Source organism: Medicago sativa, chromosome 1 (assembly GCF_051527215.1).
Source record: "Medicago sativa cultivar Bolivia chromosome 1, Bolivia_mono, whole genome shotgun sequence".
Taxonomy (NCBI): Eukaryota; Viridiplantae; Streptophyta; class Magnoliopsida; order Fabales; family Fabaceae; genus Medicago; species Medicago sativa.
The window spans coordinates 81,998,500-82,024,505 of NC_140749.1; the positions used below are offsets into that span (position 1 = coordinate 81,998,500).

Sequence of the window (26,006 nt, forward strand, 5' to 3'; positions counted from 1 at the left end):
AACAAGTGAACCAATAATGTGTGTAACTAACTTTTCGCACTCAAAAAGTGCGTTTTAAATATTATTTTCTTATCAAGGCCCCTTGATAGGCTTCTGATACCGATCGTAAAGTGTTGAAGTGATTCCATTCATTGTCTAATGATACAAGGAAGGCGTATTTATAACCAAACTCAAGCACACAACGTAAAAGACTAATTACATGCATTCCAAGTAATCTGTGTTTTTTTTTAAAGAATTCCAAGTAAAAAGTTGAAACTTGAAATAAACCACTAAGACTAATCACGCTTAAACTCTAATTAGCCCAACAAAACCATAACTACATACGAATTTTGTATCCACCTCATGGAAGAATATATTTCTATTCTTTGAAGCTTGAACTAGGACCATCATCTAAGTTTCGCAAATGTTCGTCGTTTCAAGCAGTGTGATAGTGTCTTATAGTGAACCTAAGTATAAATACATGCAAACAATTCAATATGCAGAGAAAATTGTCTCTCCTCCTCTGAATTACATTGTGTTCCTTTAAGAATTAAATATGTATTTATTTACAAAAAGGGCAAAAAAAATTTAATTAACTTTAAATCACAATTTTCAGTCAAAAAGAAAAATCAAGCAACCATTTAAAAAAAAATATGCATATTGGATGTCTTAGTATATTAAAATGGGCCAAAAAGTTTAAATAGAGGAGAGTGTAGATTTTAAATTACGGTAGTGCTATACATCGCGAGAAAATTCTCGCGAATGTATCCCGACTGTCAAAAAGCTTTGCTAACAAAAAAAAAAAACACAGGCCGCACTTACCATTCAGGTGGTTAGACCACAATACAGCTGCGCCATGTAATGTCGGGAAGCTCTCGGGATTCATTTTCTCGCTGGATTGAGCATTTCCCTTTAAATTAAGAGCAAGAGGAATGAAATTTAATGGGGACAGTTGTATTGTATTTTAAGATACAATTGGTGGGTAGTGCAAGCATCTCTTTTAAGGGAGGGGATTGTAATTCACTCCATTTTTAAATTTGAAAAAATTGTAACAAAAAAGTGCGACTAAAATATTGTAACAAAAAAGTGCAACTAAAAAAGAGAGTTGATAAGGCTAAAAATATCTGCCCTTAACCCTAAAAATATCACTCTCTCATCGCGCGCGTCCTCCACTTTCAAATTCAATGGTTGGTAGTACGAAGAATGAAGCTGTGAGGAATAAAATCTGCCCTAATCTCCAACGCCAGATAGATGAATACAGAATGAAGTTACACGATTTCTCCCTTGAAGAAGAAGAGAAACAAACCGTTTTCAACTTCATCTCCATCGACTACAAAAATAGGCGTATTCAGAATAGTCGATTTGCATGGAATGCTACTCAAAAGCGGCGCCGTTCCATAGCATACTTGTCTCTTTACTCTTTGCTCGACCTTTTACGTCGAGAGACTCCCGTCTCTATCCACAATCAATGTCTGCTGCGTTTTGATTTTTGGATTGCAAAACTCAAAGGCTATTTTAAGGGAGAATGGTTAGATGAACTGGAGGTATTCTCACAATTCTTGCATGAGCACGACAATGACAAGTATCGCGGCAACAAAGGAACTGTCTCGCGACTAGAGTTTAAATTGAAATATTTGATTGATTGGTACATCACTGTCTTGGAACTCCAGGACCGACCGAATTTTTCTGATGAGATATTTGAGGAGGAAGCATTGAAAGAGCGCTTTGAAGTTTTTGAAAAGAATCTTAAGGATATTGAGGCTCAGATTATGGAGGTTAAAAATGCTTTAAAGCTCAGAGCCGAACTAGCTACTTTTGAGTTCGACATTTCTTCTCCCACCGCCATTATTCGAAACAAAGATACAAAGGTAGAACCACCTATACCTTAGTTTCTTTAGTTAAAATATAATTGTCACATTAATGTGTCTACTCTACTGTCTATCTTATTTTTGTTTTCTAATTTTCAAACATCCTAATTTGCATTTTAAATATATGTTTCATGTAATGAAGGATCTTGCTTGCAAATTATCCCACCATATAATTACTTATGCTAAATATCCATTCTGTGTTGAAATCTTAATGATATTATATTTTCTAAGTTTTTAATTCGAATATACTTTATTTTGTATATGACAGGTTGGCTGGTTAGAAGGAAGAGATATAAAGGAAGCCAAGAAAGATAGAAAGGGTTGAATTAGTACCTAAACTCACTAACACTGTGAATTGCTTCAATTTCAATATGTTCAAACTTGAAGATGGTGTGTTTGTTTTTCTGTGATGCTCGCTTCAGGATGTATATATCTGTATATATTATCTTAATTTTCAGTTTTCAAGTGAGTCATTATGTACCGTAGCTAACATTTCAATGCGATGAACGTTAATTTGAATTGTGAAACTTCAGCAACTTATGACTTTACTGTGAAATTATTTTGTGTGGGAGGCGTGTGCTGCCATTTTAATTGAATGGTCCTGTAAAAATTATTCTTTGTAAAGAGGTGTGATACATAGTTTTATAAAACAAGTACTAGTAAATTGACATTTTCGGGGAAGCCATCTCTGATTCAAATCTTATTAAGCATTTATTTTGTCTAAGCCCCTCAAACAGATCTAATGTAGTGCTATGTTCATTTAGCATGTATACGAGGTTTTAGGAAATGTATTGTTGTCCATGTTATGATTGCCTGATATGTACATATGAGTCACTCGACCCATCAAAGGCTTTTTTTAGCAGTTAAGTAATATGATTTAATTTGGTGGCGTGACCTGGAGTTGATTGTCACTGCACATCCGGCCTGAACAAATTGGTTCTCTAATTCAATTGTTAGAAGGATTGGCAATGGTTAAACAACCTTGTTTTGGTCTAATAGGTGGGATGGAAGGAAGTTTGATACTGCTGAAGAGGCTCCAGAGACTTTTTTCTGTTTCAAGAAACAGGTTGGCAACTGTGTCCGAAGTAGGAGTGCACACAGGTGGCAGATTGGAGTGGAGCTGAGACTGGAGATGGCCTTTGTTATTGTGGGAGAGGGATCAATTGCTTGAGCTAGAGGCTGTTATTGCAGGGATCACTGTGAGTGCAGATTTTTCGGACAAATGGGTTTAGAGACACGATTCTGTGGCTGGGTACACTGTAAAGTCTGCATATATACTGATGCAGAGCAGCAGAGGTACTGTGAGCATAATTCTGTTTCTGCGAATTGTTGAGGGCTTTCAAGCGTTTTGTGGAGCGGTTTGGTTCCATTGAAATTCACGGTTTTATGATGTCGAGTATTGCAGGACAGAATCGTGACGAAGGATGCTCTAAAAGCAAGGGGTGTCTTAGCAGATAATGCCGATATTCCCTGTGTGTTCTACTATGCTGCAGAAGAAAGTAGTGATCATCTTCTCTTTTCGTGCCCTTTCGCTTACAGTGTACAGACTTCAATCGACGGCTGGATAGGATTCAAAAGCGCTTATGCACATAGCAGTGTAGATCACTTTACTCATCATGGCATTCTTGCTAGAGGAATAAGACGGAAGAGGTTGAGACATCTCATTTGGTTGGCTGTAATTTGGTCATTATGGATCACTAGGAATAAGGTAGTCTTTGAGAAGGGGACATTTGGCATCAATGAGGGTGTAACAAAAATTAAGTATCTATCATGGGGATGGTTTATTTGAAGGGAGGGAAGGAAAGCTCTTTGCACATTTTCGGCTTGTATGAACTCTCTATAAATTCCTTTTGTATCCATTTCCCACTTTGTATAAGATTGTGCATTGAGGGGTGCTATATCAAGCGAAGGAAATTTCCACGAGAATCCCACGAAGGTGTATTTTAAAACAATTTTGCTCACACTTTAATTCCTGCTTTTGCGGCATTCATGCAGGTGGTGGTACATGCGTAGCTAATTAACACTGCTCGGGATGATTTCGGGAAAACAACTTTCGCTATATGTATCTTTTCCCTTGTGCATTAGATGAAAAAATATGTCACTAAGTTTGACTCATACTCTATTTCTTTGCTTAGATATTCATGCCTTATTTTATTTTTTTTGTCTAGTAGCCTAGTGGCTAGATTCACACACATAATGTGTGGAGAAGTGGGGAATCCAGGGTTCGAACCCCAACCCCTGCACAAAGTATCCCTGATAGCTATCAACTGAGCTACACTTACGGAACTTCAAGCCTTATTGTTATTGTTCGATGAAAGGAAAATGAGGCCCAAATATTTTATTCTTTTATTTATTAATTTGTTAATGTTTGTAAAAGTGGGATCAATTTACTATTTTTCAATTTGGAAAACAATTTGGGACGAAACCTTTTTGCTTATTACTTGGGTTTTGAAGTTGGGGACTTCATGGTATGAGAAAGATTGAAGACTTGTAAGCGTACATTGTAACTTGGTCTTCTATCTAAATGTGAGATCCATTGGTCATTTTGGAATTATTCTTCTCATTTTGAATATCTTGAAGGACATGGAGTGGAGTCTTTTGGGAAAAGCCATGACTTGCTTAAATTCTAAGTAAAATTCCTAAAAGCATTTGGAGAAATGCTGATTGGAGTTTGCTGGTTATTTTTACTTGGGACTATAAATTATCAACCACCAATTTCATAAAACTTTTCGAGGAAACATAAAAATTATTAAAAAAATCCTTTTTTTTGGGGTATATTTATGCAACTTTAAAAGTTGATCCATAACTCAGAAGTTGCGGTAGCAAATGTCTCCAATGGTTTACTGAATAGGGTCACCTTATCAGAAACTACTACATCCCAAAAGTATCAAAATTTGATTTCCATAGGCTTGAGTAAGCCAGAAAATTATTGTGCGGGAGAGAAAGAAAGGGAATTTTCCTTCATTTCTAACAACTTACCCGATTCACTTCAAGGCTACTCATACAGGGTTGCAAATATTAAAATGCATTTTTTTATTATAGTTTATGTACACCTTAAAGTCTCATATTGCTTGTGAATCAAAGTTAACCGTTAGTTTATATACATCACCCACACTGTTCAACCTAACAAGTGTTTTTTATAAAAGACAACCGTAAAGGACTTGCATTCAAAATAGACAATTCCTTGCAACACGATGTTTGTACATGAGGGTAGAACAATTACAAAAATATTATAATGGTTTGAATGTAGGATAGTTTATATTTACAATCAACTTCTTTTGGTTTGACTTGTAGATGAGTTTTTTTTTAGGAAGACTTTTACACGAGTATGTCAACAAAATTGTATATCGTAACCTTTTGATGTATTCAAATTCTAATTTTTGAATAATCGGACATCTCATAGCATCCAATTTTAAAACATGTAATTTATCAAATATTCATATTTTTTTTAAAAGATCAAATATACTTATTTATTTCAGCTCACATAAAAAAAATAGAAAATAAATTTAAATATGTTTTTATAAGAATTTTGTTTTGATTAGGAGTACGTTTATTTTAATTGACTAAATTAAATTTGTTTTAGTTCGTTAGAATTGTCGGTTTTAAAGAGAAAAATGATAGGGGGAGGTTGAAACAACAAAATACACAAAATAGTATAATTTTGATAACATGTCAAATAATTAAAATTTGTCGTTATAGATAATTAGAGAATAGATTGACGGGAGTTTGATTAAATTTTTATTTCTTTTTTATGCAAAGGAATTTGATTATTTTGTTGATGGTGGTCCTCAATCACCACATATAGGTCAGGGTGGATTTAACCACTAATTTAATCAAAACCTCTCGATCTACTCAAGAAAGAAATTTCTCATTTTAACTTTTAAACTTGTTCCACATGCGATCTTTAACAATATAAAACACTTGTTAAGAGGTCCATCATTTTAACCTTTCAACTTCTTCCACACACGATCCTGAACAAAAACAAACACTTGTTAGGGATCCATCATTGAAGAAGTCTCAAGTATTTTGATTGTGTCTCCGCAGTCATCAAAAAGATTCATCATTGAAATTATTATTTTTTTCTTTTAATTAGGAACATTTCAGCTAAAAGAGAATACTCACGAAGGATTTGTTCCTTTCTTCTTCTCTCTCTTCTCTCCTTCTCAAACCCTAGCCGTCACACCTTTCTTCTTCTTCTTCTTCTTCTTCTTCTTCTTCTTCTTCTTCTTCTTCTTCTTCTTCTTCTTCTTGTTGTTGTTAGAGGGGTGATTGAGGGTCAATTTTGACCCAAAAATCACCCATCCGAGTTGTTTTTCCTTCTATCCTAATTGAATAAGTGATTTCACATATTTTATGTTTTCTTTCGTTTGTTTTTGTGATTTCGTCGTCTTTAAACGACTCTGTTTGTTTTGATTTCACGTCTTTGTGCGGTGTGTTTTTGATTTCCCGTCTTCGTGCGGTTTTTATTTGATTCAGGTTGAAAGATTAGCTTTGAGCAAGTGCAGATCCGATCAATGACAGTGACTTTGGCGTCGTCAACATTGCAGATCCGGAGACATGAATATTCCAGAGACTTGAATATAGTCATATTAGTCATATTTGTAGGCATATATACTTTGCCGTTTTATGTTATTAACATGGATGTTGTGAGTTTGTTCACGGATTCATCCTTTTTGTTTTTAGCGAATTTGGATTTGTATTGTATCGATGTACTCTATCAATTTGAATGAATGAATATCGTTTGCTTTTTAAAAAAAAAAATTCAGCTAAAAGAGATCTGTCCAATGCACACATTAATATATAAGAAAAAAATTGATATTATACATTACTATGGAAAAAATATTTATGTTTTATTATATGTCACTTTTCTAATATCATTAATATTTTTTCTTGCCATACCCTATTACTATTTATTATTTTTTTTTTCTAATTCTTTTAATATCTATTTTACATATCATCAAGGATAATAATTTTGTAAAACCATTCATAATTTTTGTTTTCAATATGAAAGTAATTACTTGATAGGCTCAAAAACTTTTTGATGCATTAAAATTAGAGAATTGATATTTGTACAACCATTTTTGTACAATTTTATTTCTCATACTCACATTATGTTTTTATTCTCTCTCTTCTTTTTTCTCTCTATTATTTTTGACCAATGAAAAGAGAGAACAACAAAGTTGTCTCAAAGGTTGTACCAAAATGGTTGTTAAAATATCACTACTCTTTTTTAAATAACTCCCTTTAACAATAAAAAAAAAATGTAATGTTGACAAAAAATAAAATAAAAAATGTAATAATTAATGATATGAAAAAGAATGAAAAAAACTTTAGCTAAGCAAAATAATTGAAAGTGGAAGATTCTCCATTGAACATTCTTTCTTCCTCCCCGGAAGAAAAAGAAAAAAACATCGCAGTAAAACTCAGATCTAAAATCAACAAAACCTCTTCTCTATCCCATTCCGTTCACATTCACCGGCGAAGCAGTGACGAGTTTCAGAAATGTCGAGCGACAGCGATGAAGACGAGCTTCTCCAGATGGCGTTAAAGGAGCAATCACAACGAGATCTCAACTACGGCAAATCCTCTTCCAATCCTCGAAAACCCGTCGCTAACTACGTTCAACCGCCGTCGTCTCAACCGAAGCGCTCAGCGCCTCCGGCCACCGCGAAACCTCAAACGAAAGGGAGAGTTGTCGATGATGACGATGATTCCGAAGTGGAGATGCTTAGTATTTCTAGCGGTGATGAGGATAATGTTAAAGATCAGGTTACATCGTCGAAGAATCGAGGGAGTGGAAGAACTCCGGCGAGGGAGGAGGATCGGACTTGGGATGGTGAGGAGCCTAGTCGTTGGAAGCATGTCGATGAAGCTGAGGTGTGTTGTTATTGCTACTGATTAGGGTTTTTTCATCATATACGCTTCAATTCCTTTATTCTATTTGTTTTCTTCGTTTAATTGTTCATTTGTTGAAATAGTTAGTGAATAGAATGATTAATTCATGTATATAATACTCAGTTTGGGGTTTTCATTTTACCGATACTCTGCTGAATATGTATGTTAGAATATATATTTTGATATTTACGTAGCTACGAAGCGCTGACACAAACACGGGACATTGACACATTGAGACCAATAATCATTTGTGAAAATGGCATAATCTTGGTGTCGGACACTGGCAACACCGACACGTCTGATACATCTACACAAGTAATAATTTTTAAAAATAGCATAATTGAATGTGATCACATGTGTCAACGTTGACACATGTTGGACACGGACACGCCTTTGATTAGAAGTATCTGTGCTGCAGAGTTATGTACTATCTTAGAATATCTTGTATTTTAGTTTCCAAATGTTGTTTGTTTTGCTGTGAATTTTGATCGATTGGATGTTGATGTGAATGATTGCTTGCATCTTCCACTCTGTGCCGCTCTGGCAGTGTCAATTCCTCGTTGGTTGTGCATTATTCGGGTTTTTTGATCGAGTTTCCTCGTTACTCTTCAACAAATGAGCTTAAAGTTTAGGAAGTTTTAGCTTGAGAGGAAATTTTAGAGTATATTTTAATGTTTTAAAATATCTTTTAGAATCATTTGGTCCTTTGGACATGCTTCCAGACTTTATTATGTTTCTATATTTGTTTCCTTTATTGGATTAACATTAGTAGTAGTCTTGTTGTATTACGAAATACGAAGGGAAGGCTTGTTGCAGCAGTTGAAATTGTTACGATGTGACCATGGACTACTGGTTTGAACCATGAAATAAGCCTTTTGCAAACCTAAGATAATGTTGCCATGAACCCTTGAACATAGCCGGAGCTTTATAGCATCATTTTTTAGAAGGTCTCACTGCGATGGCGAGCTTGGGCTTGTACTAGTATGATTGATCTAATTCTCAGTATAAATGATGGATAGTGCTTTTAATTTAGGCATACCAAATCAATCTAATCTTATATTATTCTTTAGTATGTTTATTCCATGCAAACCCAAACCCTATAATTTCAATAGGACGTAATGCTATGTTCTGGAAGTATTAACGTTCACTTTTCTCTAAATATATTTTTTTGAAAATTATTCCAAATGCATGAAATGCTAATTGATTTTTAGTCTTGGACATCCAGTAACCATAATGTCATAGTTCTAAAACTAAATTGAAGAACAGTTAATAGTGGTTAAGTATTGTATTTTAGTTTTATTAAAGAATAAGTATTACTGTTTCAATATTAAGAACTAGTCTTTATTAATTTCATTCTTTCTTGTTCTTTAACGACTATTTTAATATTGTATTTTTTTTTTTTTTTTTGCATTTTGCTATTTTCCATCCATTCAAATAATAACTCATTGTTTTTAATTTTTGTACTGATAACAATCCTGTGGGAAAAAGAAAAACCTGTTGAGTACTGTTAAAGAGTCCCATATTGGATGAGAGATGGCCTGAACAAGTGTTTCCTAGTGGGGGTAGTCCTCACCTCACAAGCCGGTTTTTTAAGGATGAGTTAGACCCAATTCAACAAGTACTATTAATATCCCAATGAACTTGGGCTGACTAATTAGCAACATCTTAGATCCTGATACTATACTCATCCTAACTAGGGTGAAATATTACCTAATAAGTTCTACAAGGCTGTCTACTTGTGTTGAGTGGAAAGCAATTCGATTTATTCGCATCTCATATTTCTGCAATATATTTGGTTTTTCATTTCTGTCTGTCATTCCTTTTTCTTCTTGTCCTTGCTTGTTCTTTTCCATTTTTTAATATACTACGACTCTTGGAATCTAGGATGGAAATGAATCTTGAGCATCCCCCTTTTCATATGCTACATTAGGCATGCTCTTAAAATTTGGATCAGGCCTATCTCAACTCTTAACCCCAAGCGATACCCAGAGGTGAGGATTGTCCAAGCATTTTGAGAACTACTTTGACCATATATATAGTCAATGTTGAATCTGAACTCATTCTCTCATGCCCAAGAGACATTTGGAGCATGGACAAATGCGGGCGGCAATAACAACACCCCTCATGCCTAGGACTTATAGCGTCGACAAATACAGGCCTGGTAACACATCTAGTCACTATCTTAAAAATTGGTTAAGTCTAATTCAACCCTAAAAGCTAGCTCGAAGATGTGAGGATTGCCCAAAGCCATGTAAGGATAAGGAGTACTTTAGCCATATCTCTAGTCGATGTGGGATCTCAACTCATGCTATTTATGCTCTACATAGTTTTTGTTAGTACTTATTTTTAAGAGTTCTTTTGCTTGAAGGATTAAAAATATCAGTGCTTTATTCATATTGGTTTTCTTCCGTTAGAATATTACGCATATTAAATGAAAGTACTTATCGAATTCTGTTTAATTTAATGTAGTTGGGCTTCTTTGACAGCTTGCTCGTAGGGTTCGTGAAATGAGGGAAACAAGGACGGCACCTGTGGCTCAAAAATTTATAGCTCCAAAATTTGAAAGAAAAAGTTCTGCATTGGCTAAAAAGGGGGGGCTTACCTACTTACAGTCATTCCCTCGTGGCATGGAATGTGTTGATCCACTAGGTTTGGGGTAAAGTTCATTTCTATGCTTGTCTTTCATTGCATGTGCCTTTCTTTTGGCTTATAGCTGGCATCATTTCCACATTACTTCAGTTTTCTTCGGAGGGATTAATCCTGGTGGTTTATTGGTATTGGTATTTGACAGGATCATTGACAACAGAACACTAAAGTTGATAACCGAGTCTTCAGACAGTTCTCCTAAGACTGACAAGGATGCTGATAGCAACCTACGTGGTAACTATTTTTTGTTGTTAATTATTATGTAGCATATTTTCATTTTAAAGTCAGTTTCTTTATGGTGCTTGTATTTTACAACAACAACAACAACCAAGCCTTATCCCACTAAGTGGGGTCGGCTACATGGATCAAATTACACTACAAGCTACTTGTATTTTACAATGCAATAATAATATAGTTTCGGCAAATCATGTATTTTGTGACAAAATTTGATTAAGAGAAAAAAATGCCTAGGAAGCAGTCTTACAGTCAACTATGACAGATATGAGGTATTGTTCTGCATTCAATATAAATGAAAATTCTTTGTACCTTAGTATTTGTGAAATTAAGTGAAGGTTCTGTTTTTGGAAGGTTAACTGTACCGGCAGGCAGTTATGCTAGAATTGAATTAGAATGCGAAAAGTTTATTGGTAACTGGCTTTACCTGTACAAAATAGAGTCTTTTTCTAAATAGGATGTTTAATTATTTGAAATCGGAGTTCAAAAGACGAAGATAGTGGAGGAAAAACACCATAGGCTTCACACCTAGGGTTCTCAGGTCCAGGCATTATTTATTGCTGAAAGTGGAATAAAAAATATGACGACTAGGGTCTCTAACATCTGATTTTTTAATTACTGATTATGTCACTTAAATAAGAGTATAGGTCTGAACTTGGGGGCTAACGAGTCCACAACTCAGGACTCAATCTAACAATCAACCTACAATAAACGTGTGCAAAAGCCTACATCTGGGATAAATTAAGGAAGTGGTCACAAAACTGAAGGCCATTAATAGATTTAAATAACCCCTTTCCTTAATTATAATTTCATGGGATAAGATTTTGTTTATGGTTTCTCTCTGGTGTTTTGCTCATGGCTGGTTCAAGAGAGTTCTATTTCAGTGTTTGGGAAATTTGGTTCATGCAGCAAATAACTATTAGTATTTCCTAGATTGGTTGGAAAACAAGTGTCACCTTTATCATTGTTATTATTATTTAAGCTCTTCTGGTTTGCATGTATGTGCTTCTACCCAAGTGTTGATGATGATATGACAGTTTCTTTGGTGCAACTATACAGAGAAATTGCTTTATTTTTCGGAGAACTTTGATGCAAAATTGTTCTTATCACGGATACACTGTAATACAAGTGCTGCTGACCTGGAGGCTGGTGCGCTGGCTTTGAAAACCGATTATAAAAGTCGTACTGAGCAGAGAAAGCAGTTGGTTAAGGACAACTTTGACTGTTTTGTCTCTTGTAAAACCACAATCGACGGTATGGACTTGATTTTTGCATGCATTCAAACCCTAGTTTAACCATACAGAAGTAGTCTTTTATTCTTGGGTGATTGTTGTTAAGTGTCATTCCCAAGTTCACACTCTCTTTCTCATTAGTTTTCCCTGCATTTAGGCAAACAATTTAAGATCAACGGTGCTTTCGCCTCCTTTATTTTAATGTGAAGCTCTTCTTTCTTAATTTACAGATATTGAGTCAAAGTTAAGACGAATTGAGGATGACCCTGAAGGGTCTGGGACTTCCCATTTGTTTAATATTATTCAAGGAGTTAGTTCGCAGGCTAATCGTGCCTTGAAGCCTTTATTCGAACGCCAGGTGGGTGAATTCTGAAGTCTAGATTTTCTTGTGACTTTTTTTCTAGATTTTGGAATATGTTGTTTATTCATGGCTTCTTATGAGTTGTGTAGGCTCAAGCAGAAAAAATTAGGACTGTCCAAGGGATGCTACAGAGGTTCCGTACACTTTTCAACCTACCAAGTACTATCCGTGGCAGCATTAGCAAGGGTGAATATGATTTGGCTGTCAGGGAGTACAAGAAGGCCAAGTCAATTGCTCTTCCCTCTCATGTATAAACCTACTGTATTCATTTCGATCTTTCTGTAGGTTTCTATTGTATCATTGTTAAAACATGTTTATCTTAGAGGTTTCTTGAAATTCTAGTATACATGCATGCTCCTGAATTTTTGTTCTCAAGATTCACCGATACAAGAATGATTCCATTTAAGCATATATTAGGGTACATAATGTTTGTGGATTTTCTCTGGTTATTGTACCAATTTACTCTGTCACATGCTTTTACTTATTAAAATTAATTCTAGTTGTATTTCTTTAGATTCAGGTAGGTATCCTGAAACGTGTTCTTGAAGAGGTTGAAAAAGTAATGAACGAGTTCAAGTCTATGCTTTTCATGTCTATGGAAGATCCGAACATAGATATAACAAATGTGAGTTATCAATCTCTTAAGTTTGCTAGTCATGTTGGACAGGAATTACTTGAATTATGTTGTATCTTTGCTTGTTGGGACCAGTGATGCTACTATGACTGTTTCCCTTTTTGATCTGTATCTACTATGTATATGCATAATAATGTATGAGAACTGTCACTTCAGCTGTTAGCAGTTATACTTAAATGTTTTTTTTTTTCTTTTTTTCTTTTTCTGTTTGATGGGTTGAAAAGAAAGGCATAAATGAAGGGAAGTGATGTGGTTGCAGTTGTTTTTTGCTTGAAGCTTTACCCTTTTATCCCCCTCGTTTTGTTTTAGCATGAAATTTATTCAGTTCATTGAAGTAGATGATCTGGACACACTACTGTTTTATCCCCCTCACTCTGCTTTGGCATAGGTGAATATCTACATATGAATCAATATTGAAAGCTATGTATTACATTGGTTCTTATCAATATAGTAATGTGACATTGTGGTGTTCTGGAGAACATAGGAGATAATTTGTGAACGTCACTATCTCTATATTCTTGTTGTTTGCATGGTTACAAGTAAAACTGACACTGACAGCAACATGGACATGCGATATTTTTTTATATGTTGATGATATGGTGATCAAGTTAAAGATTTATTGCAGTGGTCTTGGTGTTTTTTCTGCACGAGGGTGAATCTAATACTTTTTTGTTCTTCATGTAGCTTGAGAATACAGTGAGGTTATTGTTGGATTTGGAGCCAGAGTCGGACCCAGTATGGCATTATTTGAATATACAGGTTGGAAAATCCTATGCATGTCATGTTTTTAAGTACTCGAAATTTTGCGTTCATAATTACTGTTAGAGTTGTTTGAGGGGTAGCCTTAGCGCAACTGGTAAAGTTGTTGTCATGTGACTGGAAGGTCACAGGTTCAAGTCTTGGAAACAGCCTCTTGTGTAAAAACAGGGTAAGGCTGCGTACAATACACCAAATGGTGGGACCCCTTCCCGGACCCTGCGTATGCGGGAGCTTTAGTGCACCGGGTTCCCCCTATTTACTGTTAGAGTTGTTTGACTGTATAGTGTATACCAAAAAGTATCAGAGTAAGGAAAAAAATGCCATTTACTGTTAGAGTTATTTGCTGTTGGTACTATTACAGACCTTTGTAAAGACCAAGAACCATGTTGATTTGTACCTTCTTCCTTTTTAATCTTTAATTTTTATATTTTTTGGTACAACTCCCCATTAATTATTTCTTAATTTTTTAGTTACTTGCCCTTTAAGCATCAAATTTTTAGAGTGGTTTTTTTGCATTCCATGGGATAGCCAAATTGTTGAGTCCACTGGCTGTTGTTTTCTTCACAGAATCAGAGAATACGTGGCTTACTTGAGCAGTGTACATTAGACCACGAGGCCAGAATGGAAAATTTGCGTAACGAGTTGCATGAAAAGGCTCTTTCTGATGCCAGATGGAAGCAGATTCAAGAAGAATTGAGCGAATCTGTAGGTGCAAAATGGTTTTAAGCTATATTGAAAAATGTTTAATTTTTTCTTTTTAATATCCTTTCTATAACTATTGTCAGTCAGATATCAACAACTCCTATCCTGCGGTCCAGTCTCATTCAGTAGATCTAACTGGTGAAGAGGTGGATGGTCTAAGAGGAAGGTATATCCGTAGATTGACCGCTGTAATCATCCATCATATACCAGCTTTCTGGAAGGTTGCACTCTCCGTTTTCAGTGGAAAGTTTGCTAAGGTATTGCAAACAACTTTTAATTCGGTGTATGTCTATGCGCATTAGTTATTTATAACATTTTATTTTGATTCTGATTCAAGGCATGATTTAATGTTTTCAACTTCTCCTCTCCCTTCAAAAAAAAAAAAATCTTCCTCTGCTATCTTGACTCAATTGGATTCTTCTGGAAACACATTTAGCATCTTGTTTTGTATTTTACCATTCTATATTTCTTATTTCAACATTGTTTATTTTCTTTAATTTTTCATACATAATTACATCTGCTGTATTATCGTTCATTCTTTTTCTTTTCCAGTCTTCTCAAGTTCCCACAGATTCAAATTCCAATAGTTCTGCAAATAAAGTTGAAGAAAAAGCTGGAGATGTTAAATACTCAAGTCATTCCCTTGATGAAGTTTCCGCAATGATATGCAGCACAATATCACTGTATGGAGTTAAGGTAATTGTGTTTACATGCCCTTTTTTACCGGTGTAAAAATATGTTTGGGTTAAATATGTTTTTGGTCCCTATAAATATCTCAAATTTCATTTTTTAGTCCCTGTACCCACTTTTTAGTCCATACAAATTACAAAACAGCATACTTTTAGTCCCTTTATGGACTAAAACATTTAAGTTTTGTATTTTTCAGGGAGAAAAAGTGGGTACTTGGACTAAAACCAAGATTTGAGATATTTATAGGGACAAAAAACATATTTAACCCAATATATTTTTCCGACATTGCAGTCTATTTATAGTGATCACCATGGCTCTTTATTTATTTATTTATTTTATTTTTTTTTATTTTTTATTATAGCATTGTATTTTGGCTTTTTATTTTAGGTTAAATATATTTTGTCCCCAAAACTATGGTCTTGTGTGTGTGTGTGTGTGTCCCTAATTTAAACTTCTACATTTTTATTTCTTAAAAGTTTAAATTTCATGTGGTTTTAGTTATTCAAAAGGACTAAAAGCGCACTATTTTTGGATATCATGTGAATTTGGAGATTATTTTTGGGCCAGCATTGTTTGTTGAATTTCGCGTTTAATCTATCTGAACTTGAGTCTTGACTATTGAAGCAATTAATGTATTTACTTGACATTAAAATCAAACAAACAATGCAATTTTACATAAACATATTGTCCAGAGCCTAACAATTTTTTTTTTGTAAGTGCTATCAGTCGTGTTAGTCTTCTAAATTTAACCAAGATAACTAGTTTATTCAGACTAGTTTTTCCAGCATTATCTCCCTGCCTCCTGGTCCCACTCTGTCACTCCTAGTTGTTATATTGGAAGCCTATTTTCATAAACTCAAGGTCACGAGAATCCCTACATGGTATATGCCAAATCCTAATCCAGTTTTTTTTTTCTTTTCTTTCCTTGACGCGACTATTCCAGTTATTTAGAGAAGTGTTTATTGCAAAATGATTGACCTCTCAAACAGACAGGAATATGGTTTTCTCCTTTTTCCTATTGGTTTTGAATACATTGCTATATGCCAAATCCTAATCGAGTAATTTAGGAAAGTATTTTTTGCAACATGGTTGATTTGACAAATAGAAAGTACTTCATGGTTTTGCCTACATATCCTGATAATCTGCCATTTTTGCAGGTTACTAACATATTTCATGATCTAGAGGAATCAAATGTCCTCCGGTCCTACATGAGTGATGCCATTGAAGATATATCTAAAGCATGCACAGCTTTGGAAATGAAGGAAGCAGCTCCTCCGGTTGCAGGTATCAATTATCTGAATCTGGAAGTTATTGTGATCTGTTGATATTCTGAGTGTTTGTCTTTCTTTTTGTTCTAGTTGCTGCTTTGCGAACATTGCAACCAGAGATTATAAGGATTTATGTTCTAAGGCTTTGCTCTTGGATGCGAGCATCAGTTGAAGAGGTGTCGAAGGATGTCTCATGGGTTATTGTTTCAATTCTTGAAAGGAACAAATCGCCATATGCAATCTCTTACCTGCCTTTAACATTCCGCTCAGCTGTATCTTCAGCAATGGATCAGATCAATTTGTAAGTTTAAATATTATCATATATGATTTGATATGATTTTTGCTCAATGAAAATTAAATGAATTTTATAATTAACAATTATGTATTCATATTCAAAACCTGGCTCCCTCATGATCATGTCACCTCTTAATATGTTAATGCTCCATATGTCTGGTCATTAACTAGTTATTACAGTTTGTACTTGGGGAATACAAAAAGCCATAGAGTTCCTGTGACCTCAAACTTAGGTTATTCACAATTTTGGGCAGAAGAATCTTGGATTTAGTCATTTAGATTTATTAAAAGATCATATTTTCTAAAAGCCGAGTCTTTAGGATGTGGGCCAATAATGGTTTCATACATCAAACAAGTTGTTTCACATGATGACATTTAGGCTTGAAACATGAACATTCACAGGCCCCCCTCTGTTTAAGTTGACTAAATCATGAAGAATCCGGGTGGCAAGAATAGAACTCCCAATTACTTTTGCATGGAGGTTTTGGCACCATATCAAAGACCACCCTGCCAAAATGATTTTATATCCCTGGCAGCATTCATGTCAGTGAAGATTTTATGGAATTAGTTTTAGGAAACACATTAGGAGTTCAAAGGAGGAGGTCTCGGGTTCGATCCCCGGAAACTAACATTTCTAACTACTAACATGTGCATATCAAAAAACATAAAGGAACATTTCCAGCAAAATGATCTTCCAAGGAAATAACTTGATGCCAAAGATACAATAAATGTTGTTCGCATCAAATCTGTTTAATTTTTAAGAAATCCTTTTCAGTAAATATTTGGCAGCATATGCTTCAAATTTTCTTCGAAGTTTACCTCTTACTGTCTGATATTTATTGTCCCTACACTATCTTTGCTGTGATGTTTAAAATTTCTCCGTATGTCAGTGTGATGTTTACAATCTGTATCAGTCATTATCGTAATGCGTTTAATAGGAAAAAAAAAATCCCGCCCCCCGCAATACACTTGTCTTGGTATGTGTTATATATCTAAAATCAGTATTAACATTTTAACAATGATCCCTTCAGGATGCTTCGATCCTTAAGGAGTGAGGCAACAAAATCAGAAGATACATTTATCCAACTTCAAGAAATTCAAGAATCTGTCAGACTTGCATTTTTAAACTGTTTCCTGGATTTTGCTGGTATGTTGAATTTGTTAGCTCTATCTTTGATCATATCCATATTTTTCTAGATAAAGAAATAAAGTGAAATAAAAGCAAGATGCTGAAAGAACAAAGTAGTGTTGCACTCGAATTTCTAGTTACAAAATTGGCTTCTTCGGTTGACTGTCAGGTAATTTAGAGCGTATTGGAATTGAACTTGGGCAACATAGCTCACACAGAGAAGGTTCCCATTTCCCTAATGGGTATACACTTGAAGCAGAAGAAAATGCACCTTCTGATCTTGGAGGAGGCGTTACTGATCCTCATCAACAGTTATTGATTGTACTAAGCAATATTGGATATTGCAAAGATGAACTTTCTTATGAGCTGTATGACAAATACCGACATATCTGGCAGCACTCCAGGTATGCTGTTAAAATATATATTTATGTTGTGGAGCCCATATTATATTTTCCATTGTAAGGGTATATCTGTGTTGAGATATTTAAAATATTTTGTTGCAAATAATGTGATAGATATAAAGGTTATTTTAATCCAATATTATCTCTATTCTTAGAATTTGGATTTGGTTCTAACTCAACCCCTAAGGTTAGCTAATGGAGGCAGGGGTTGCCCTTTGTTTATAACCACTTTTCATGCCATATGACTATCCAATGCGAGACTCAATACACATCCCTCACGACCATGACTGGAGATATGGAGTGTTATTCAGGTGGCTTAATAATGGGTGGGTCAACAAATTTAAGATAGACTCTTATACTGTCTTAGAATTTAGGTTTCGGCCTAACTCAACTCTAAAATAGCTAATGGCGTGAGGTTACCTCACACTTTTTACCACTATTTCAGGCCATATCACTATTCAATGTGGGACTCTCGGAGTATCAACACACCACCTCTCGCCTAGGACTGAACATCTGGAACGTGACTAAGTGGTCAATAAGCGTGGCCTAACGGATCTGGATGGGTTGTGATATCATATTAGAATTTTCGTTTGGGCCTAACTCAACCCCAAAAGCTAGCTCCCATGCATGAGAGTTGTTCCCACTCATAACGCACTATTTAAGTAATATCATTATCTAATATGGGACTCGCAACACCTATCATCAAAGGATTTGGTTGTGCATATTTTATTATAAATAAACACACTCAGACACAATTTCTCAAGTCATCTAGAACCAATTTCAGATCTTCCCAAATTCAAATTGGCACTAGAATCTATTCTTGATCCATTATTGGGCCAAGATCTCTGTTCTTCCACCCACATTTGTCCAAGCTATAGATCTCCGGGCCTTTGTCTGAGGGTGTTTATTGAAATCTTTGTTATTCCATTCACATTAGTCCATGCTTCAATTGTCTAGTCCCGAGTGTTAGGGAATGTGTTGAGTGTTCCACATCTACTAGTGAATAGTGATATGTCCTATGTAGGGCTATAAGACTTGGGCAATTCTCATCTTACAAGTTGATTTTGAGAAGCTGAGTTAACATAAATAAGGGTTAGTGCTGAGTCTTTTGTATATTTGGGTATGATTTATCTCTATAAAATTGATATTGCCGAGAGAGTTTCTCTCGAGCAATCCAAATAATTCAAGTACAGTAATTTTTTAACTGATTAAATTTATCCTCTTCTATTGTTGCCTATGTGCCTGACTTCAAAATATTTTAATGAACACACACACACACATATTTACTAGAACATTCTGATTCTTGGGAACCTTTAATTCAGGGGGAAGGATGAAGGAAACAGTGATGTACAAGATCTTGTAATTTGTTTCTCAGGGCTCGAAGAGAAGGTCCTTGAACAATATACTTTTGCAAAGGTAATGAGAAAAATGTTGTTCCCATACTTTTAACTGGGAAAGAAGTAGATGATATAGAAGCTATTATAAGAGCATCTTATGACTTTTTTATTTGTTAATACCATTGTAATTATTGATTTTTCGGAAAGAAGCATTTCATAATTGTATGGAATGACTTCTATAGTTAACAATTCTCATGACCGGTATATAGACAAACAATCAGTTGGAATAATAGGCATTGTCTTTTACTTCTTAAATACCAAGGTGTTGCATTATTCTACAGAAAACAATGTAAGGTTTTGTATAGTGATGGATAATAGTCACAAGCTTCTCTGATACATATTAGGTTTTTATATTGGGTCTAACTCATCCTTACAAAACCAAATTGTAAGGTGAGGGGTGCCACTCTATAAACTCATTCAAGGCCTTATCTCTTTTCTATGTTGGACTTGGATTTTTACCAGTAGTCTCCATAAACTATTTGAATTCAGACTAACAGTGTTCCATAATAAAAAAAGACAGTTTATTATGAAGCAGAAAGGACAATGGTTGTTAATTAGTAATAAGTATACATTTCCTGTTCAAAAACTGCTCTGTAGTCTCACTTTCACTATTCAATACATTGACACTATCTTGGTTTCTCATCAGGCAACCTTGATCAGATCTGCTGCAACGAGTTATCTGTTGAATTCTGGCATTCAATGGGGTGCAGCACCCGCAGTTAAAGTGAGAACCTAGCAACAATAATGTTTATTGTAAATTTGACTTTTTATATTTGTTTCCGACTAAAATGATTTTCGCTTTGATTTTGGAAAATCGTGTTTTAATATGAAATTCTATTTTATCGTGGTTTCTTTTAGGGTGTCCGCGATGCAGCAGTAGAGTTGCTGCACACATTGGTAGCCGTTCATGCAGAGGTAATAATTGCATGTGATAAGGGATTCAAATCCCACATTTTTTTTTAAGATGCAAAAAATAAGCATTTGACTTGGTGATAATATATCATCTTAGAAATGTTAGCGAAGGATTTTTTTTTTTTTATATCTGCCATGAGATTTTTTTTAAGCCATACATCATGATCAGAACTCCTCAAAGCCATGAAAATACTGGCGTATCAAAAGTAAATCTTGTAATCGGATGTTTCTGTTAAAGGCCTGAACATTCTTCTCCAGCCATGGACACCGAAAGACAAGCATCCTATGAAGCACATATGCTCTTCGGATTAGGCGTGTGCCGGTGTCGGACATGTGTTGTGTCTGACACCGACATGACACCAGACGCATATAATTACGCTGAATTACGTGATTTTCTCAAATTACTAGCGGTGTCGGCGTGTCGTGTCCGGTGTCTGTGTCCATGTCTGTGCTTCATAGCTAGCATCAGATGACACTGCCTTATTATGCTTCTTACTCTGGACAAGACCTGTGAAAATACTAAAAAGGAAATGGTCCAAGTTGATTACCCGCCTGAGTTTTATTTGATTTACCAGAAACTTTCTTATAGTTACAGCTAGATGCTGCTCCGTGTAGAAAAACATGCTCCTAGTTTGAAATAGATTAGTGGATCTACATACACATCAGGGCTACTGTCCTGACGAAGGGTTTGACCTCGGAATATGTCAAATGGATTTTGAAGAAGGAATATTATATTCAGATTAGCTTTATCGTCTTCATATACTTTTTTTGTGGGCCTTGTGTTAATGGTATTATATTTCTGTTCGCATTGGTATTGAGGCCATATATGCAGAAATCTGAGTGAAATAACCCGAGTGTTGTTTTGATTTTGAGTGTTTTAATCACGAGAAGATCCTTGCTAAACTTAGCTCTTTAAATAAGTTTAAGAAATATCTGATCAGCACTAATTAAGAAAATAACTCTCTTCACTATATTTGCTCAATTGTAGTCCAGCTGATGTGAACTGTTGTCATAGGTTTTTGCTGGTGCTAAACCTCTCTTGGATAAAACACTTGGCATTCTCGTGGAAGGCTTGATTGACACATTCATCAGCATTTTTCACGAAAATGAAAGTACAGATCTTAGATCACTGGATACAAATGGATTCTGTCAACTCATGCTTGAGGTATGTTCTATTACTGTGACATTTTAAGGCTGATGCGATAATTAATATGCCATATGAAGCCGTTTACATTTTAGAATGTTCAAGCTTCTGCAAAAAATCAAATCTCTACTTTTTTTGATATAGTGCTTTGAATAGGTTTCGTAAAAATAAATTTTTACAATTGTAGCCAAATTTATGCGTTCTGTGAAATCTCTCAAGTCTTGGCATTAAATGCTTTGTACACAACCTTGCAATCACTATTTTTTTAAGTTTAAGAAAACGAACCCGTGTTGTTTGTCACTTGACAAGCTCGCTCCCTTTTCTCACTGTTCTTTCTCAGTAATCCAAAGTAGGAATGCAACTTCTATAATGAATTTGTAGTTATACTCAACTTTAAAAAATGCTTGTCTGGACAAAGGATAAAGATTTTTCACACTTACTTGGGGTGTGTACCACCCCATTAGGGAGGAAATACTATGCAGGGAGGAGAGATACGTGATATGTGATGTATTGAGAAAGGAAGAGATAGAGAAAAATGAGGTGAAAAAAAGTGGAAGGGGAGAAAGTGCACAAATATATTAATTCTTCTGCAACACTGGTGCTCTCCAGTCACAGTTGAAAGATTAGAGAACGCCTATTCTACCCTAGGGTGTGGGGAGTGACAGGGTGTTTAAGGGACGGGTTTAGATGAGTTATGTTTGTGCCTCACCCAACTCTTAAGTTTGATTGGGCTACATTTTAAACTCAAACTCAACACTAAATCACATGTTGTGCTAGTCTAATTAAGATTGGATTTACGTGGAATATGATTGGGTTGACCTGAAGTATAAATGATTTTTTTTATCATATAGCTATGTTCAAACGGAGAAAGTTCTTAGAACTTGTAAATAAATCTTATAAACTAGAATTTCTCTTGATATAGGAGGCATTTTCTACTCCACTGTAATTTTACAACATTGCTATAATAAAATAACAATAATATACCACTTTACACGTTTGTTTTGTTTTCAAAAAACAAAAATATGTGATAATTTAAATATGGCTACATAAAAGGACTGTCAAACTTCATGTGGTGGATGAAGAAACAAATAGAAACGCTAACTAGAAGAGTAAAATAAAACCCCATATTATGATTATATGTATATATAGAGGATAGGTTGGGTAATCCCAAATGCTTCGTTAGCTAGATACTGGGTCATAAATCAGACTCAACCTGCCATATAGCTGAGGTTGGGTCACCGGGTCAGGACGGATATGAACACCCAGAGATGTGGAATTATTTAGGAACCAATAAAATGTTTTCTTGACATTATTTTCTATAAATTTGCATAAACACGAGGTGCTTATATCATTTATATTTCATGGCCTTTACCTGCAGCATTAGATTTTATCTCTCTTAATTAACTAACATGATCCTTGCAGCTTGAGTACTTCGAGACTGTATTAAACCCATATTTCACATCCGATGCAAGAGATTCCTTGAAGTCTTTACAAGGACTACTTTTGGAAAAAGCCACTGAGAGTGTGATTGAGGCTGTCGACAATCCAGGACATAATCGCCGGGCAACTCGCGGTAGTGAAGATGCACTTGCAGATGATAAACAAGGAACAACTGTGTCACCAGACGAGTTAATTGTAAGCAACCGATTAATGTAGTATTCATTTCGTGTGTCTGAATTCTGAGAATGTTTATTAAATTAGTGATTATTATGCTCTCTTGATTTGTGCTGGGGGTGATGCAACTGTTCGGACATGTATTTACATTATGAAAATGACGTTTAGTTTGACATGTTTCGGTATCGTGAAAAATGGTTTAATTCTATGGAAAAGATTTATATCGGCATCTAGTAAAAGATTTATATGTTGAATCCTGCTGCTAAATTTACTACTGTCTAAAGCTGTATATTTTGTGCATTTCAGTCTCTTGCACAGCAGTACAGCTCGGAGTTCCTTCAATCAGAACTTGAGCGGACACGCATTAATACGGCATGCTTTGCAGAATCCATTCCTTTGGACTCTGTGCCAGAACCTGCCAAATCTGCCTACTCTCCCTACAAGAACTCAATGGATTCTCCAAGCAGATCATCCTCCAGAGGTACATATAATACTGGATCCTCAAATTTTTCACGGCATAGATATTGATGAATATAAACTAGCACCCCTATTCTTTTAGTTTGTTTGCCTATTATGTATTTATTGTTGTATATTTTTGTTTTTGTAGTTAATGAAAAGTTGTATTCTTTGCATTGTTGTCATTTCTTCTCTTTGTTTGTAAAGGTGGATGACAATTACCACATTTTAATAATTTTTGGACTGTATGTCGGCATTTTTGTATGCCACAATAAACCGTAAGTGCACTCAGTTTTGTCATTCGGGTTTTAAAGGGGGATGATTTGTTAGCTGAATTTCTGTAGCCTTTGGATGTGTGCACAGTAAATGAAATATGCGAATTCTACATGGAGTGAGATTAATGAACTACGTTAGGGAATTGTCCTGAACAAAACACCCACGAAGGAAAGATGATGCCAGTTAGAAGAAGAATAACAAACTTAGGGAAAAAAAGAGGGAAGAAAATGCAACGTAATAGAAAATATAATCATTTGACAATTGCATCTGTTCACTTGTTCTAACTAAGTTACAGGGTTATGATGATTTAGGGACATGATCCCATATTTGCTCCCTTTTCTTAACTGTATTTATGTTAACAAAGCGCCCCAACTTAAACCCTGTACTACATTAAGACCATTGAGATATGCAATTTGGTAGGGGTGACAAAACGGTTACAACCCGCCAAGCTGGCTTGTTTAACTTGCTATTTTTGGCGGGTTGGGTTAAAGTTTTGAACTCTTCGCCTCTAGCTGGTTTGCCCTCCTTAACTTGTTGAAAAAACGGGGCTGACCGGCCCATCATCTCGTCACTTCTATTTTTTAAATTTTTTTTATCAATGGATTAGATATAGTATATAGAGGAGTGACCAAATAACTCCTTATAATCCAAATTTATCTCATATAGCTTGTGTTTTACCCCAAATTTATTTGCTGTTTATTTTATTTTTTTAAATAACAGCAACACATTTTTTTAACAATAAAATTGCTATAAAGATGCATTAAAAAATATTTTTTGTTTGATGGGCCGGTCTGCCAAGTCGTCAACCTGCCATTAAGTGGGGCTGGGTGAAATTTTGGACTCGGTCATCTAAATTGTCTTGGCCTGGTTGTCCCGCTTTCGGCAGCCTTAAGCGGGGTGACCTGCTTTGCAATCCCTAAAATTTGGCTAGTTAGTTCGACGTTGACCGAGTTGATGGCTGGTTTGAATTCGATTATAGTGTAGAAAAGTATTAAGATGAAGAGAAAAGGAAAGTGTACAGAATACGAAGGTCATTTGTCCTTGGTGAAAAATTAAGCATCGATGACAAATGTCCTGGCAATGCCATTCGACCATTAACTTTATTTTTAAATCTTCATAAAGATAACCCATAGTTAAGGAACCAAAACCCAAAATGAAAACTAGGAAGTCTATCATCTTCTATGTCATGAAATCACTTTCATCTTCGTCCCGGAAGATCTAAATTCAATCTCTCACCTCCTTTCTTCTCGTCCTCACGGTCATCCCTCCCCTACCCCCCATCTCTTACTCAACTTCAACTGCCCCAACTTTCACCTAGGAGAATGGCCACGAAATATAAGTCAAATTCATACAATGAAATGATTAAAAGCGTAACAAGTAACCCCAAAAATCCATTTAAATGAACAAAAAGCAACACGTTAATCCTTCTTCTATCAAGCATGAAATCCAAGTAACTGAGTAATCGAAAGTGCAAAACAAGCAGCTTAGAATTTGAATTGGCACTATCCAAAATAAATATATCCTTTATCACATTAAACAAAATCATGGTTTTAGTGGACTTCCGACAACAATATAGTGACCCTTCAGGCACTTTCTTTAGTGATAGCCTCAAAATTTTCATTCTTTCCAATGTCCCCTCTATTTGCAATGTACTCCCTCCGGTCACTATTATAAGCAAAAGTTGACTTTTTAGGTTCATTCAATAAATGATGTATGTGGTCTATATATAGACTACATACATCATTTATTGAATGAATCTAAAAAGTGAACTTTTGCTTACAATAGTGACCGTAGGGAGTAGTCTATAAAATTCAGAGGAAAATCAAGCACGATAACATGATCTACATCCTATTCTAGACACTTAGCAGCCAAGTCTGAGCAAACCTCCATTAGACCAATCATCCAAAATATAGCATGACATGTAGTACTTCCTCTGGTCTTAAATATAAGCAAAAGTCAAAATGTATTTGGCTTAAATTTAAATCATATTCTTTTTGACTTTTGCTTGTATAAGACATGATGGAGTATGAGCGAACCAAGTCTATTATTGGGCTGTGTCTTGGAAGGAAAATGATTTGATTATGAGTTAATAAACTAGGACCTTTTTGTTGGTAC

The 26,006-nt window shown here is 35.2% G+C and overlaps 1 protein-coding gene across 2 annotated transcripts; it reads left to right on the forward strand.

The window, feature by feature from the left end:
* Positions 1-7,187: 7,187 nt before the first annotated feature.
* Positions 7,188-23,891, forward strand: LOC146958131 (exocyst complex component SEC5A-like). 2 transcript variants are annotated; one of them, XM_085741318.1, is made up of 21 exons: positions 7,188-7,724; positions 10,212-10,398; positions 10,534-10,622; positions 11,682-11,876; positions 12,085-12,212; positions 12,305-12,463; positions 12,730-12,840; positions 13,534-13,608; positions 14,176-14,313; positions 14,394-14,567; positions 14,863-15,006; positions 16,158-16,284; positions 16,359-16,569; positions 17,594-17,709; positions 17,861-18,095; positions 19,415-19,508; positions 20,136-20,213; positions 20,348-20,404; positions 21,417-21,566; positions 22,968-23,180; positions 23,466-23,891. In XM_085741318.1, the coding sequence occupies exons 2-21, from the start codon at positions 10,250-10,252 to the stop codon at positions 23,685-23,687; spliced, it is 2,865 nt and encodes a 954-aa protein (XP_085597444.1). In that variant the 5' UTR covers positions 7,188-7,724; positions 10,212-10,249; the 3' UTR covers positions 23,688-23,891. The 2 variants fall into 2 exon arrangements, with proteins under 2 accessions (XP_085597444.1, XP_085597443.1); XM_085741317.1 differs by having other exon boundaries at positions 10,229-10,398.
* Positions 23,892-26,006: the final 2,115 nt, after the last annotated feature.